The sequence below is a fragment of the Corvus cornix genome, chromosome 2 (genome assembly GCF_000738735.6).
Source record: "Corvus cornix cornix isolate S_Up_H32 chromosome 2, ASM73873v5, whole genome shotgun sequence".
Lineage (NCBI taxonomy): Eukaryota > Metazoa > Chordata > Aves > Passeriformes > Corvidae > Corvus > Corvus cornix.
Window position 1 is genome coordinate 210,037 of NC_046333.1, and position 15,935 is coordinate 225,971.

The 15,935-nt window shown below is 57.2% G+C and overlaps 1 protein-coding gene across 3 annotated transcripts in view; it reads right to left on the minus strand.

The window, feature by feature from the left end:
• Positions 1 to 15,935, minus strand: part of AGAP3 (ArfGAP with GTPase domain, ankyrin repeat and PH domain 3) — a 110,624-nt gene that overhangs the window by 2,757 nt on the left and 91,932 nt on the right. For all 3 annotated transcript variants that reach the window (XM_039550176.1, XM_039550177.1, XM_010391477.4), the window contains exons 13-16: positions 12,174 to 12,335; positions 1,255 to 1,409; positions 731 to 821; positions 156 to 378 (exon numbers count right to left, since the gene is read on the minus strand). In XM_039550176.1, coding sequence (XP_039406110.1) covers positions 156 to 378; positions 731 to 821; positions 1,255 to 1,409; positions 12,174 to 12,335 — 631 coding nt within the window. The remainder of the gene's footprint in view (positions 1 to 155; positions 379 to 730; positions 822 to 1,254; positions 1,410 to 12,173; positions 12,336 to 15,935) is intronic.

The window sequence follows — 15,935 nt, forward strand, 5'->3', positions numbered from 1 at the left end:
TGGCCAGTGCCTCGCAGGTGGGCAGGACCCCCAACACTGGAGCATCTTGAGGAATCCTGCCTGCCTCAATGGCTGCTCCCAACCCCCTGTAGCATCCCCCAGCCCTCCTGGTGTGGTTCCCAAGAAGCATCTCTGGGGTTCACCACCTCCCTTACCGACTGCTCTCAGGCGTGGGCTTGGGGTACCCCTCCACCATTCCCTCCCAGACAGCGTTTGCAAGTGCGTTGCCGATGGCCGTCATGACCATAAGAAGCTCGCTAGGCCAGTCATCCAGGTCCAGGGAGCGCACACGGGACAGGTGGGTGCCCAGGTTGCGATGGATCCCGGAGCACTCGATGCACATGAGAGCGCCCAGGTTCAGACTGGCCCAGTCCGGATCTGAGGGCAGCAGGATCAGTGGGGGAGAGTTAATAACTGCCAAGACTCACCAGCCCGTCTCCTGTGGTTCAGACTTGTATTTGCAGGCACCTGCCCACCAAACCCTTCCCAGTTCAATGTCCCTGGGAGGGGTGGGCACGGAGAGGCCACGACCTCAGGCTGGCCAGTGAGGGGTCATGGGCCAGTGTGGCAGGTGGGTCTGTACCCCAACCCTGAGGAGAAGGTCCACTGCAGGAGAGGACAGGACAGACACACAGAGCAGGTCTCTATGGGCTGAGAGAAGGGGTGACTGGGGTGGCTGGAGCCCCCTCCCCTCCTGGGTGAGCCCCCTGCCCACTGTAGCATCTCTTACTCGGTGCATCGCAGTCCACGCAGAAGCTGTTCCCACGTGCGGTGCGGACGGCCTGCATGGCCTGTGCGTCGCCCTGGCTGCCCAGCCGAGCCTGCAAAGAACCCCACGAGACCCCCTTCACTGCAGGCCAGCCACCCTACCATGCGTCCTGCACCCCTCCTAGTGTGCCACACCACACTCCATGAGGCTGGCCAGCATGGGGGCTCTGACAACAGGGTCTGGAGTGGCTAGGTGTGCACCAGAGAAGCAGGGAACAGTGGGTCAGAGTGGGGAGAAAGGGCAGAGATGTCCAGAGAGGGAATGAACCATGTAGGATCCAGCCACACAGGATGCAGAGTACTCCATGGGGCCAGAGCCAGGTGGGCCAGAGGGGACAAGAAACCTGGGGGCAACTGCATAGTCCCAGGGACGGGACTGAACTCTCCCTGGGAGCAGAGGGACAAACAGGCAAGTGTGGGACATGGAAGAATGTGACAAAGCGGATGCCAGAGAAGATAGAACAGAAGTTGGCCAAAGCCTCTTACCTTGTTTTTGCTGCTCTCACAGCCCTGCAGGCTGGCCAGGATCTGGCTCTCAATGGCCTGCACCCAGAGCTCCCGCTCCTCTGATGTTGAGGCTTCAAAGAGCCACGTCTGGCCCGTCAGCGACACGATAATGAACTCAAATGGCTCATCTGGTTCTGGAAGAGAAAGGTGTGCCATGACACAGGGCTGGGAAGGATGGGATCTGCCATGGGACAGATCCCTGCAGGCCACTGCCATCCCCAAATGGCCAAGCTGAGGCAGCAGCAGAGCCCAGGAGGCTGGGACAGGCAAGTGCCTGCAGAGAAGAATCAGAGCTCTGTGCCAAACCTCCCTCCCTCTGCCCCACACAGCTCCACTGGCTTGTGCCCTGTGTCCCACCCTCAGAGAAAGCTGCCAACCTCTGGAGCAGTGAAATCGGCTCCTCCACTGAGCTGGTGCCTGCAGACAGCCCCAGCACCAGGGCTCAGTGCCCACCCATGAGTGGCTTTGGAGCATGGGCCCTGCACACGGAGTGAGGTGGTCCAAGAAGGGCTGTGCAGTGGGTTCAGAGGCAGCTCTTCACCACGGCTTCAAAGGTGGTCTGCCCTGCTAACACCTGCCAGCCTGGCTCTGCCTCACACAGCCCCCCACGGGCACAGTTCACGGGGTGTCGTGTCTCAGCCTCACACCCAGCACCAGCATTTACCTTTTATTGCCAAGTTCAGTAGTTAGTGCAGTAAATGACTTAACTAAGCGGGGCCTGAATGGAATGACTAATAAACGTTATGTCACAGCACACGCTTCAGCTCATAGCAAAATGATTTGTAATTACCTAATTAGCGTTATGCAAATAACACCCTCATCTCCATAATGTGCCTTCCCAGCTCTCTATTAAAAGCAGGGAGTCAACTGCTCAGCTCCAGAGACAGCACGGAGGCCGAGGGGCCTCCGGTCCACATCAAGGCAGAGCTGTGCTGGCCTCAAGCCTGGCAGGGTCTGTGCACACTGGGCATGACGTGGGGAGGTGAGCAGGGGAGTCTGGAGGGGTTTGAGGGAGGTCTGCTCCTCTCCCTGACTTCTCTGCAGCACCGAAGTCCCTCACTGCAGAGGGAAGTGGCAGAAAGGCAGGGACTGAGGAGCTGCTGCAGCCCCAGTGAATGGCTGCAGAGACCCCTGGCTAGGTCCCACCAAGGCCATGGCCACCCTCGGCTACTGCAGGGCTGCCTGCGCCCATCTGAGCCAGGCTGTGTCCACGAATGTCCCCAGAACACAGTGCAGCCTTGGGAAGTCTCCTTAGGAAAGCCAGGTCCCTTGGGCACGGTGGCAGAGCACAGCCCTTCGTCCTGGGCTGGCGGTCAGCACCTGCACTGACAAGTCCCAGGCTTGGAGAACACCAGTGCTCGTGAACTGCTGTGGGAACACAAGGCCGGCTCTCCACACCATCAGAGCCTGGGGAGGATGGAATGACTCCAGCATGAGGCCTTGTCCTGGCTTGCCCTTCCCAGATAGGAAGGCAAGGCTCTTTTACTCATTTCAGCCTAAATCAGCCTGGGACTCCTCTGGGGAAAGGTGCCTGCAACTGCCTCTCTCCTGCTGGAATGAGAGCCTCTGAGCCCTCAGGAGGATGACAGACTGCAGGGAGCAGGCAGTTAGCCACGCTGCTGGGCTCTCCCCTCTCTGTGATGCACGGGTGTAACTGGGACATCCCACTCGTCCAGCACTTTGCCCTTTCCTCCACCTCTCAGCTGCAGGAGGGACCCCACAGTTACCAAGTCCCAGCTCAAGAACAAGATTCTTGGAAAATACACAGCTGCTAACTTGTGAATACTGGGAGAAGAAATAACCAGCCAACAGCCAGGCTAACAGACATTGCCTCCTTGGCTTGCTGGCACCAGCCTCTGTGCGTGCTGCCAGACCCAGGCATGGGCAGGGAGCCTCCAGACTGCAGGGGAGCCAGGACCATCCCCCCACAGCCACAGGACTGGTGGCTGCCTGGGGCCAAGTGCTGCCAGCCAGGAAGGAGTGAGCAGCAGCGCCCTGGGGCACAGGCTGCCCAGGTGCTGGATGGAGCGTCTGCAGACAGTGCTCCTGGAGGACCCTGACACACCAGAACAGGCCCTGTTCTGCTCAAACCTCATCCTTCCATGGTCTGAGCCACCTGTGGCTGCTGCCACTGTGTTGCAGAGCCCAAGCCAGCTGCCTGGACTTGGGAAACACTGGATGCACTTAAAGTCCTTCCTGCTGCTGAGCCCCTTCTGCACAGCAGGAAGCAGGACATCATGGTCAGCAGGACACAGCGAGGATTCCTGCTGTGGGCTCACGTGGCTGCATCCTCCTTGTTCCTGTCTCCTGTTTGCTGAGCACCTCCCCACCAAACAGACAGACAGGAATCCCAGCCCCAGCCTTCCTGCACATGTATGCTTCCCAGGGAAGCAAATGCCTGCTCTGCCTGCCCAGGGCTCTGGCGTGGGGCTCACTGTTGCTCCTTGAGGCACCATGCTGGGGCTGGGGGGCTCCATGTGGCTCCCAGCACTCTGCTCAGGACATTCATATTAGGGCAAGAGGCTCCCTCCTTCTGGGAGAGAAATTTCTGGGGCTCCAACCTGACTCGGATGGACTTTCCCACTATCACAGCTGAGGGACATTCCACAGCTCTGGGGCTGCCCAGTCCCAGCCGTGGGAGCAGTCCTAGTCCAACCAAAGCCCTGGCGCCAGCTCTGCAAGACACAGGACCTCCGTTCCCTTCCTTCTTTGTGCCTCCTGGATTCCAGCTTCAGGCCGAACAAAGGGCCTGTTGCTCTCGGAGCCCGGGAAGAGCTAACAAAAGACCACAGCTTTTCTGCTGCACTAAGGCAAACTCCCCACCTCATAGTGCAGGATGGCACTATGGGGCTGGATCCCTTTGGAGGCCTCAGCATAGCAGGACTACAACAGGAAAGTGTGACACTGTGGGATCACACCCCTGGATTCACACGTGAGGATCAGCAGAGTTGGGAAGGGAATCAAGGACTTGCAGCAGCATTGAATACTGTTGAGACCCACCTTCTGGGACAGCCTGGGACCAGTTCCTGAGCTCCCCAGGGCACCCATACAAGTTGGATCAGACTCAAGTCGTTGTTTTAGGGAAAGTAGTGGGCATTCGCAGCTTCTTCTGAGGAGAGGTACAGGTTCCCAATGTAGCAGGGCCATTTCTGGCCGGACGAAAGGGTAGCACCAAGCAGATGACATAAGCAGAACAGTTTAGACTGACTGCCTCTGCTGAAGCAGAGCTGGCAGAGCTCCCTCCCCTGCCCCACACTTGGCCACAGGCTCCTTCTCAGAGAAGTCCCAGGGCTTGTCAGCTCCAACTTAACAGGGCTCAGACCTCAGAGAAAGCCACTCCTACAGGAGCAGGGAGCCCTTCCCAGCTGCCTCCAAGTGAGCAGCTACCCGGGGGCCAGACGGCAGAGCCCGGCCCCCCAGCTGCCCCCAGCACACTGGTGGGAGCCCATTACACCAGCTCCATTAGAATTAGTGGGCAGTGGAAATGAGTGCGCTGCCTCTCTCTCTCTCTTGATGATTTTTTGATGATGTTTTAAAGACTGAGCTCCGTGAAGAGTTGCTGAGCAGAGTTTGGTGTGAGCCGGCTCTGCTAATGGGTGTTAACCCCATGACCCCCCTTCCAACACCGCCCAGGAACAAGGGCTCTGAACAGGAGCAGGATTAGGGAGGGCAGGGCCAGGAGAGCAGGGCCACATGCCACCCAGACCCCACCAGCAGCCAAGACGACTCAGGCAGGGACTGCAGTGAGATGAGCAGCCCCAGGGCAGTCACCCTCCCTCTGCCAACACTGCAGCCTTGGGGGGAAACATCCTCTGGACAGCAGAGCAGCACCACGGGGCTGCCAAGAATGAGGGAATGGACATCCTGTGTGCCCAGCTGGGAGCCAGACCAAAGGGACAGCAGGAGGGAAGGGAAGTGCCCACCAAGATGCAAGGGAGCTTGCATCTGCTGCTCAAAGCAGTCCTGGCAGTGAGGTGCCCAGTGCAACCGTGTGTCCCAGTGACACCTGTGGGATGCCAGAGAGGAAAGGGAAGGGGAGCAGCAGTGACACGGAGTGTTGCTCTCACAGCTCGTGCCAAGTCCCCTCTCTATGCTCTGAGTGGGGGGGAAGCACAGCTCTGAGCAGATGGGGTTGGGGGCTAAAAATGCCTCAGCTTCAATACAGGGCTGGGGCAGAGCTTGGTCCTGCTCTGCAAAGGGCTCTGGCTACACCCTGCATTGGTGCCCAGCCCAGAGACCCTCCTGTGGGGACCATGACGCGGAGCCACAGCAGCAGTACTTCCCACCTCCTTTTCCACGGACACCCTGCTTCTCCATGGAGTGCAGCAGGTCACCCCAGGCAGCATGTTCCCCCCGGGAGCTGCAGTGGGGCAGGCTGGCCCCATCCCTCACCCCTACCTGAGGTGCCCCCACACAGGTTGGGACAGCACTCTCAGAGCACAAGCAGCAATATAGGGGGGCTGCTCCCCTGTCCCAGAAGCTGGGATACAAAGCAGCTCTGTGAGGACAGAGGATGGAACAATGTCCCTCTGGTCCCCACCCAGTGCGGCAGGACCGTGCTCCAAGCACTTGGACACGGCACAGCAATTCCCTCTCTACACAGGGCACTGGACAGAGCTCCCCCACGCCAGCCCAAAGGCCCAGGGCAGCACTTTCTTCCCCCGTGGGAAGGCGGAGTTCAGCACAGGGAATGGCAGGAGCATCTCCATGCCAGCACACCAGGCTCAAAGAGCCCTCCATGCCAGACAGCTCCCCAGCTGGCTCCTTCCTGAGCAGATGGGTGCAGGATAGTGTAGGACACCTTCCCTGCATCCCAGCAGGTCCAGTAGAGAGGAGCAGGATTCCACTCAACATTAGCAAAACAGGAAGCAGAGCTGGCACTGAGCCCCACTCTTGAAGTCTCCTCTGTCACCTCTGCTCTTCACCATTTCCCAGCCACATCCAGCCTCTCCCTGCATGCTGTCTTCCCACTCCCAGCCCTTCTCCCACTTTTTGCTGGCATAGTAGAAGTGCCTCCAGAGGCCCTGGAGAGTGGGTAGTCACATAGGGAGGAGGTGGGGGACGCCTCCAGCATGTGGGGCACATGGCAGGAACCAGGGGCAGGTCCTGTCAGACCTGGCCCACATCTCCGCTCTCCAGCTGCGAAGCCTGTGAGGAGGGTCCTGGAGCAGGGCAGCCAGCAGCCCCTGGCCTCGGGATGCTTGTTTGCAAGCTGTGACTGTACCACATCATTATGAGGTGTTTGGGATATCAACAAATTAGCAGGCGTCTGGGAAGAGAAGGATGCAGCACCATTCGTAAATGTCAGCTCGCTACCTCCTCATTTTGCAGATCATTAAACCCAATATTCCCAACCTGTATTAGTGCGACGGGGACAGGCCCCTCCGCGGGGACAGCCGCCAGGAGAGCGCAGCAGGAACAGCGCTATGGAGACCCCCCAGCGTCTGCTGTCCCAGCGCCCCCAGATCCCGGAGTGCCCCAGGCTGAGCTGGCACATCCCCACCAGGGACTGCATGGGGGACGGGGGCGGCAGCAGCGGGGGCTCAAGCGTGGATGGGCACACTGAGCTGTACAACAGAGGGCATACAGTGGGGTCCCAACATGTGTTGCCCATGTGGGGAAGGACACAGTGTGCCAGAAGGAGCAGGTGCTCCCAAGGGACACCACAGGTACACAGGGGTGTGCAGGGGGGTCATGTAAGGGTCAAAGAGTGTCATTTCTGTGTACCTGGTGGGGAGGATGCAATGTGGGGTGCAGCATGTGCACAGCGGGGGCGGGCCTGGGAGGTGGCAGACGGGCCAGCAGGCATCAGGGCAGGGGTCACAGGAGGGAGGGCATGGATGGTGTGAGCTTCATGGTGTGAGCAGTGGCCTGTGGCAGGGTCAGGGGTGTGCACATGAGGGTCTCTCAGAGGGGTAACATGGAGCTGTATAAGGTCCCTCAGGAACCACAGACTGAGGGGGTGGGAGCTGCTGGAGACGGGGAACTGGCTGAACCACAGAGATGCCCAGCACAGGCTGCCTCCCTCCCGCCAGGATGGAGCAGGGAGCTCCAGGGTCTGTAATGAGCTGGAGTGACTTGTTAGCACTGAATTAAGAGGCTTGGTGGAAGGACGCGTGCGGGTGACACAAGCTGTGTGGGGCAGGCGGGAGCTGAGCGATAGCAGCTGGAATCCCCAGCAATCTGGTGAGCACGGCTCAGCCTCACACTCCTGGCTTGCCACGATCGGCCTCGACAGCCCCTGACAGTTGGCATTAATCACGCACATCGCCCCAACACAACTCTTTACTGGCCATCAATTTCCTGTGGGTTTTAAAACTAAAAAACAAAGACAAAACCGCGTCGTTTGGCCGCCACTGAGAAGCACATTAAGGGGCTGTCAGCTTCTCGCCATGCACCCTGCATCACTCTTTAAGCACATGAGAAGTTCATTATCCCTGGAGCTCTGGCAGCCATGGGGAGACTGGAGCAGGGAGCGTCGCAAAGGTGCTGTTGCCCTCAGCTGTGTCTGGTGGCTCTTTGGCCCTCCTGGCAGCCTGGACAGGGGCCGAGGGTCCAGGCAAAGGGGAGTGCAGCTGCAGGGGGGCTGTGGGCTGCTCCGTGGCAGGATAGGGCACTTCTGGCCACAGAGCTTTGCTGGGTTCTCATGAGAGCAGACTTTCCTGATGGTCCTTGCAGGCTGACACTGCAACTCCACCATGGGAATGAGCATCTTCGTCCCCTGACACCCTGATACACGTTTGCCAGCCTGTGGGTGCTCCCTGACAGCCTGTGCAGCACTCCCCAGTTTGGTGACATCTCCGGCAGCCCAATCCCACGCCTGCCATAGTTTGCGGATGCTCCCTGGCAGCCTGACACTGAGCTCTCTTTAACATGAGCCCATGTAAAAAAGCAACAGCTCGTTTGATTTATGATACTTCAGAACAACTAAGATTCAATTGCTCTGCACGTCCCTGGCTCTGATTACCTCCTAAATGAGATAAACTGATGGCAATTTATCCCCAGACCTCACCAACTTTCCCAGGATGCTAACCTGAACTGCTCGTGCCTAGCTCATGGGCATGGGGTGGGTGCAGGCAGGTGCAGGCAGCCTGGGCACAGCCCAAACCTGCTCCCTCACATACCCCCCGGGCTGCTCCTGCCCACAGGGATGCTGTGACAGAGGCTGAGCCTGGCAACCTGCCTGGCCCCATGCAGCTCCTGGTGGGCAAGAAGTTTTGGTGGGGGGGTCCCTCCACAGTGCTCCCCACACCGGCACAGCTACACTAACACGAGCTAGTGGGAAGCACGGTTCCTTACTGGGCTGTCCCCATGCTCCTGCCAGGACAGTGAACAGAGGGATGAGCACCGTGAGGGGACAGCAGCTCGGCCACAAGGGATGGCAGCTCTGCCACAGGACCTGGCAGCCCCGCTCCTGGCACAGGGATTTCACACTTTCACCGTGTTGACTGTGCGAAAGCAAAAAACTCAAATCACCCTGCTCTGAAAACAACTGCTGTAACAGTTCAAAAGCAGCTAAAAAAGATTCAAGGGGGAGTCAATCATACTTATGGACACCAGTCCGTGACACAAATTGGCCATGCCCATGGTGAGGGGCAATGCTCAGCCCAGGATTCACAGTTGGACCATTCAGACACTGGGATGGGACCTCAAGCAGAGGCTCAGCACCTCCTTGTACTTGTTGCCAGTCTCCGCTTCTCATGCAGGGCAGTGACCCATCACGGGTGGCCACCTGAACACCAGTCCCAGAGTCACTTGCTCCTCTGTCTCTGCCTCTGCCCTGGCCTGCTGGTCCTGGTGATGAGCTGTCACAGTGTCCAGAGCTGCATCAGTTCTTGGAGCAGTCCCAGAGCTAGGAGCAGGAGAGAGACCAACCAAGTCACTCACAAAGGTACCACAGGCAGGAGCCGTGCAGCAGGCACATGGCAGGCGGGGGATCATCTGCATGAAAAGGAGTGTGTGACCCAGCTCCGTAATTCACGCTGAGCACAGGGATGCACACGGTCCTCTCCTGATCAGGATGTCCCCCTCATGCCAAAATGGGGCATACAGCTCATTGCTGCTGGAACTGGCTGCAACAGGTCCAAGCTGGGAAGCTCTAAGTGCAGCAACAGTGGCCTCTGCCATGGACTCGGAGCACGGTTCTGCTGGCAGGAACGCTGTCCACAGCAACAGGTCCTGTTGATGCAGGGCAGGCTGGGAGCATGACAGAACTGACCCAGCCTCTGGAACTCAAATTTTGCAATTGGATCAATTTTCTAATATACTAGATTACTTAAAAAAATAAATGCAAGGTCAGTTTGTCAATACCTGACCAAAAGCCAGAAACCCACCATGCAGCAGCCCATGGCACCACTGTGCCCCAGCACAGGTCTGGGAGCAGCTGGTTCTATCACCTCTGCCTGACCACAGCGCTGAGCTGGCAGGTGTTGCACCCATTCACCCACTGCAGAAGGACACAGGGGCTTGGAAAGTCTGGGTTCACACTGGAGACACGGGGGATGGGCTGCCCGTGTGACTGCGGGTCACGGATGCCCCCTCTGCTGTGCCATGCTCTCCTCATCCCTCCCATGGTGCTCACACTGCTCCTTCCCACTGCAACACTGGAGCAGCTCAGCCACCTGCTGCCATGCACTTGGGGCACCAGCAGCACTGCAGATCACAGAGCAGGGATTCCTCCTGCTCCTGCTACTGGTGCCAGAGGCTCTGGCAGGAGGATCCACGGCGCACAAAGTCTGTGCAGTGACAGATGAAGTTTGGTAACTGACACTTCGCTGGCAAATGAAGTTCTGTGTTGATAAATGCCAAGGAATTCACACTGTAGGAAAAGTTACATTGCCCCAGCACCTGATAGGGCTTTAAATGAACCATATCAACCTGAGACAAGACACAGGTACCACTTCAGGTAAGACAGACCTCTGCCCAGCTGACTAGCATGGCCAAGGACCAGTGCAGGAATCAACAAAAATACTCTGATGCCCTCATGCTTGCCACATGGCTCCACCCCCATCACTCCATCTTCCAGGGATGCTGCCAAACCAGGAAGGACAAAAAGAGTGAGCATGTGTCTGAAAAAACCTCCCTGCGAAATCATGGAAATACTGGGATTGCTCAAAGACTCCTGTCCTGGGCATACAAGGAGGAGGTCCTCCAGTCTGTGCGTCTGGGAGCAGAGGGCTGGGAATTCTGCCAAGCACACATGTGTTGTTGAAAAGGAACTAATCAAATTTTAAGACTTCAAGCAGTGGTTAGTCCATATTACTGCTTCATAAAAGTGTTTCCACATTTCAATTACCTTTTCCACTACGAAATTGCATTACATTCTGTGTAACATGAGGTCCCAGCATCTGCACCTCTCACACTCTGTCAGCTGCACTGAGCAGCCGCAGGACCAGACTTCCTCTGCAAGCACTGACACATCAGTCCTGTGCTTTTCAGTGTTCATCATGGTCAGCTGAGAGCCCTCATGTCCATCCACATAATAAACCCAATCATCACACCGAGGTCAGCTTTGGGACCTCCTTTACAACTCTTTCTTATTTACAGGACTTCAGCACATGCTTTCTCAGTTTTACATGTGGGGATGCAAAATCATTCCCTCCTTCACTATCCCACTATTCACACAAAGAATGAGCCTCTCCTTTTCCCAAGCACTGGGCTGAGAACTGCAAACCAATCTGGAACGGGCAACAATGGCTGAGGAGATAACATACACGCAGAGCTAAGAAAAAAGTGCAACTACAGGCAACACTTCTTGCTATCCAGGAGACACCAGTGGGTATGACAGCCTCAAACGATGCTCAAGGTTCCTCAATCAACCACCATAGAGGGGAAGCCTGCCTGAGACTAGTGCATTTCAGATGCAGACAACTACAACAGCTAAAAAGGAACAACAGAGCTGCCCAACTCTGCACACCTTCAATGCAATCATTCCAAGAACAAGAACTTGAGAAGAGCTGTTCTGCTATAGGACACCGGGGCAGCTGGACTGCAGGCAGACATGTGATTTGGAGCAAGGTGCCACGACAGCTGCAGCACTTTCAGGTACAGACTAGTATCTTCTGGTTTGTTTTGCAGCAACTGTTAGCTTCAAACACTTGTACTGAATCCTCCTCCCCTCTGAATTACATCTTTACTTTGGTTCACTACAGAAGCTTATTGAGTGCTGTGGGACAGGATGACCAAGAATAAAGTCAAATCTCACTTTTTCCAGCAGCTAAGCACAGATGCGGGCTTTGGAGAATGTGGCTGCCAGGCTCATCTCTACCTGATTTGGTAGAGATTTGGTGTCTTTTCCCAGCAGAACGTTCCCCTATGCCTTGCAGCCTCCATGTCAAGCTTTTGGTCCCTCTCCAGCAACCACAGACACCAGAATTTCTCAACACAAATACCATCAGTACTCTGAGCACTGGGAAAGCAACGCACACGCGTTCAGCTGGTCCCCTGAAGCAGACAAGCTTTTCCAAAATACCCTCAGCCTGAGGCAGATGCCCAGCACAGGTCTTTTAAATTATGAAAGCTTGGCCAATTTACAAGTCAACAGAAATAGGTCCTTGTGGTGGAAAGTGTCTGAGAGCACACCTTAACCATATGGTGTGCTCTCAGGTCTGCTACTGCAGTTAGTAATTTTAACTACCAGTGACTGTCTGCAGGCGCAGGCATGACAGTGGTTCTGCATGGCATGTGGGACATGGAGGAAAAGGCAGATCAGAGAGGCTGGTTGCTCCTTCCTGCCTCAGCACAAGCTGCTTGGACAATGAGTGCTCTGAGCCCCAGGTCACCATTGAGCCCTGCATAAGAAGCACTCCAAGCCCCAGGCACCCACCAAGCACCACAGGACCCCTGGGTGCCTGGCACTCTGAGCCAGCAGAGCTGCTCCCCAGGCAGACCCTTCCTACCTTCTGTTGCCGTGCTGGGGCCATCAAGCCGAGTTGTCCCTGTGCTCTTTTTCCTGCGATGCTTTTTCCTGTTGGCATGTGGTGACGGAGGCGGCTCCAGCTTCGGGCTGGCAGCACTGGAAATGTTTGGGCTGGAGCTGAGTGAGTCGGCTGTACCATTAGCTGGGGACAAAGATAAGGCAAGTCATGTACAGTGGGACAGTGATAGTCTCCTCTTTCCAGAGACACCGAAGTGTTCTGAAGCCAGCCCCAGCACTTGCCTGGCTCGACCCACACTACCCCATGAGACAGGGCAGGACCTGCTCAGCTCCATGGCACAGGGCCGCTGCAACACCCGCTCCAGCTCAGGGCTGGCAGCTCCTTGGGCACTCAGGCTGGACCTGCTCCACACTAGGATCCATGCAGAACGATCACACAGGGACATCCATGCAGCCGGGACACGCACAGCAGCACCTCTGGAGCAGCTGGATGTCCCACTCCCAAACGCATGTTCCTGGGGAAGCAGTTCCCTCACAGGGCAGTGTCCTCACAGGGCTACACAAGCATTTTGGGAAGGGACAGGCCCAGAGGGTGATCTTGGCCTCACTGGGGCAGATCCAGGCCCCAGGATCTGCAGAACCTCTGCAGAAGCACTGCCCTCCCAGCACCGCTCTGCCAGACGAGGTGACTGGGGTTGCCACACTCAGGAACCTGAGCATGATGGGCTCAATAGGCTTCCGATACGGAGCTGAAGAAGCTGCATCCCCAGCAGCAACGCACCAAATTTATCCTCAATCATACTGTTCCTTACAATTAATAGCAGAATTAGAAACAATCAGGGAGCTGCCTAATTACTGTCAATTAGAGTGCGCTAATCAAGCTCCGATCACACACACACACGCTGCCGCTGCACTCACCATTAAATGTCAAATTTCATTAGAGACCAGCAACAAAATCAAAAGCCTGACATTCAATTTCAGCAGCACACACAGCGCAGGCTTCCAATCAGCATAAAAATGCAGACTCCGGGGAAGGCAACGAGGCGCAGGAGCCCTCGCTGCACTGTTAACCCTCTCCTAAATCCACTCCTGCCTCTCCAGTGTCCACCCACCCCCAGGGCATAGATGGCAGCTCCATGCCCAGGACCTCTGCCCTGGGCAGCTTGCTGTCCTCTCTGCTACAGTCCAGTGTCTCCCATCAAGTCCTCACTTCCCATTTCCATGTTCTGTGGCAACTGGAATTAAGAAAGGAATCACAGCATTGCACAAGGGCAGCAGCTCCAGCAGTGGGACAGCAGGGACCTGCCAAGCCTTTCTCCCACCCCAGCCCGTCCTCTGCTCCCCTGGTTCATCCTGGTTTGGTCGGACTGGCTCCCTGGGGCTTGGTCTGTCTCGACAAACACCAACAGTGGGGTGGAGAGGGACACAGAGGGCCACAGGCCAGGAGATGCCCCAGGCAGGGATCGAGGTGCAGCCGGTGTGCCCCTCACACAGCTGAGAGAGGTTGCAGCATTGGAAATCTCCCAACTCTGGTTTCTCCTGCACTGACACACACTAGTAGGGTGTTTCTGCTGCTATTTATCCATGGGGAAATAGCTCACTCTTGACAATTAAGAGAGATAAATCTAATAAAATCAGACTCGGGTTTTATAAATATAAATTACTGATCCTGCTACAGGACCGTGCTTAGAGCAGGTGTGAAGCACCTTCAGCTCCCAGCTGTATGTCACAGGGGACCTGAACTTTCATGTCAGTGGCTACGTGTGGTGCCTCCATCCTCCCTCTGCTGCCCACCTGCTCACCAGGATGCTCCCTGGGCCAAATCCCACGCCTCTGGCACCCTGCCCCACTCCAGGCTCAGCAAGAGGGGTCACACACTGCTGCACTCCACTCCTGTGGCCTGCCATGAGCCCAGCAACTCCCGAGGGGTTATCACCCACACCCCTGCTCTTACTGCCCAGCCGCCCACACCAGAGCTGGGGACTTCCAGTGCCCCCGTGGGATGGAGACAGGATAGCAATGGGGTGGGGGCAGCACATGGAACACACTCCCTCTGCTAGGTCAGGCACTGCTTACTCTCTCTCCTTCCCCAGTAGGACAACTGAACCCCTCTGACCCATCCAAGGACTTCTAGAGCTCTGTCTCACCAAGGGAACCCTTCACAGGCACACCTGGGACCTCCTGGGCCCCTCTCCAAACCAGCCAGCCTTACAGGGGACCCTGGGACCCCACAGGTGGGCTGCAGAGCTCCTGCACAAGGGACAGATACAGAGTGTGCTGGAGCACATTTATATGACCGTATGGCCCCATCCCATTGCTCTTCCATGTACTCTCCAGGGCACAGCCAGAGCAGACAGCCTGTCCCTGGGAGCTGGGATGGCAGCCTACAGCCTTGGCACGTGGCCAAAATCAGCTCTGAGCAGAGGAATATTCCTCACCTGCCCTGCCATGCAGAACTGGAAACAGCAGAGAGCCTGGTTTGGGCGTGGTGCAGGACAGCCTCGCTCAGCTCAGCCCCTTGATGGAGGGGTGGTTGTGCTGCTCAGCCCAGCACGCCCTGCCATGTGGAAAGCGCTGCCCACCCACCAAATGCCACCTCCCTCATGACACTGAGCATGCACTCCTGTCAGCTGTGGCTGTGGGGGACACAGACAGGGATGCAGCCCTGAGAACTGCCTGGGACCCCCAGGCTGGTGGCCCATGGTGTGCTGCAGGCCCTCCAGAACAGCTGGCCCAGTGACGAGTCGTGGAGCACTAACACAGGGCTTGGGGTCCAGCACAGTGTGGTGGGACCTGAGAGTGGATGAATAGCCACCAGCATACAGGACACACAGTGAGCACTGAGCTGGTGTCTCACCCCTCCACATCACTGGGAGGAGCAGCAGCTGAGAATCACAGAATGGTTTGGGTTGGAAGGGACCAATGCTCATCCAGTTCCACCCCCTGCCACGGGTAGGGACACGTCCACTATCCCAGGGTGCTCCCAGCCCTGACCCACCTGGCCTTGGATACTTTCAGGGATGGGGCAACCACAGCTTCTCTGGGACCCTGTTGCCTCACCACCCTCTCAATAAAACATCTCTTCCTTATATCTAGTCTAAACCCACCCACTTTTAGATTAAAAACATTATTCCTTTTCCTGCTACAACAGACCCTGCAGATCAACTCTCATTTGACAGTGTTCAGCTACTGTGCATAAAAGAGGCAGATTGGTCCAGGTGCTGTGAGCATGGACAGCTCCTCCATGGACAGGAACAGAAGGACACAGAGCAAAGGGATGGAGAGTAGTAGCACAAGAGGCAGAGCAAGAGAGGGCAGAGGGATGGGGAGCATGGGCCGGGCTGGCTTGCTCTCCTGACAGCCAGGCAAGGGCAGGGCAGAGTGAAACCACAGCATGGCCTCACCAGCTCCCAGCTCCGCTGAGGGGCTGCTGGGAGGAAGGATGACAGGCACGACAGCTCCTGGGGCAGGAGGGCACCGGGGCAAGGGGCTGCTCTGCAGAGGGATCATGCCCCAAAACCGATCTGTGCCACGGTACCACACGTGCGCCGTGCAGAGCTGCACGAGGGCATCAGACCTGCTGCTGTGCCCAGCGGGGCACGGGGGCTCCTGCTGCCTGTGCTCACGGCTCCCGCGGGCCAGGCAAGGTGCCACCTGCGGTGGGGACCCTCTCCCGGCACGGGGACAAGCAGACACGCCCGTGCCCAGTCCCCACTCGCAATGTGCTTCCTCCGGCGCGGGCTGCCCCGCTGCCCCCGCGTCCAAGGCGAGAGGGCTGCCGGCA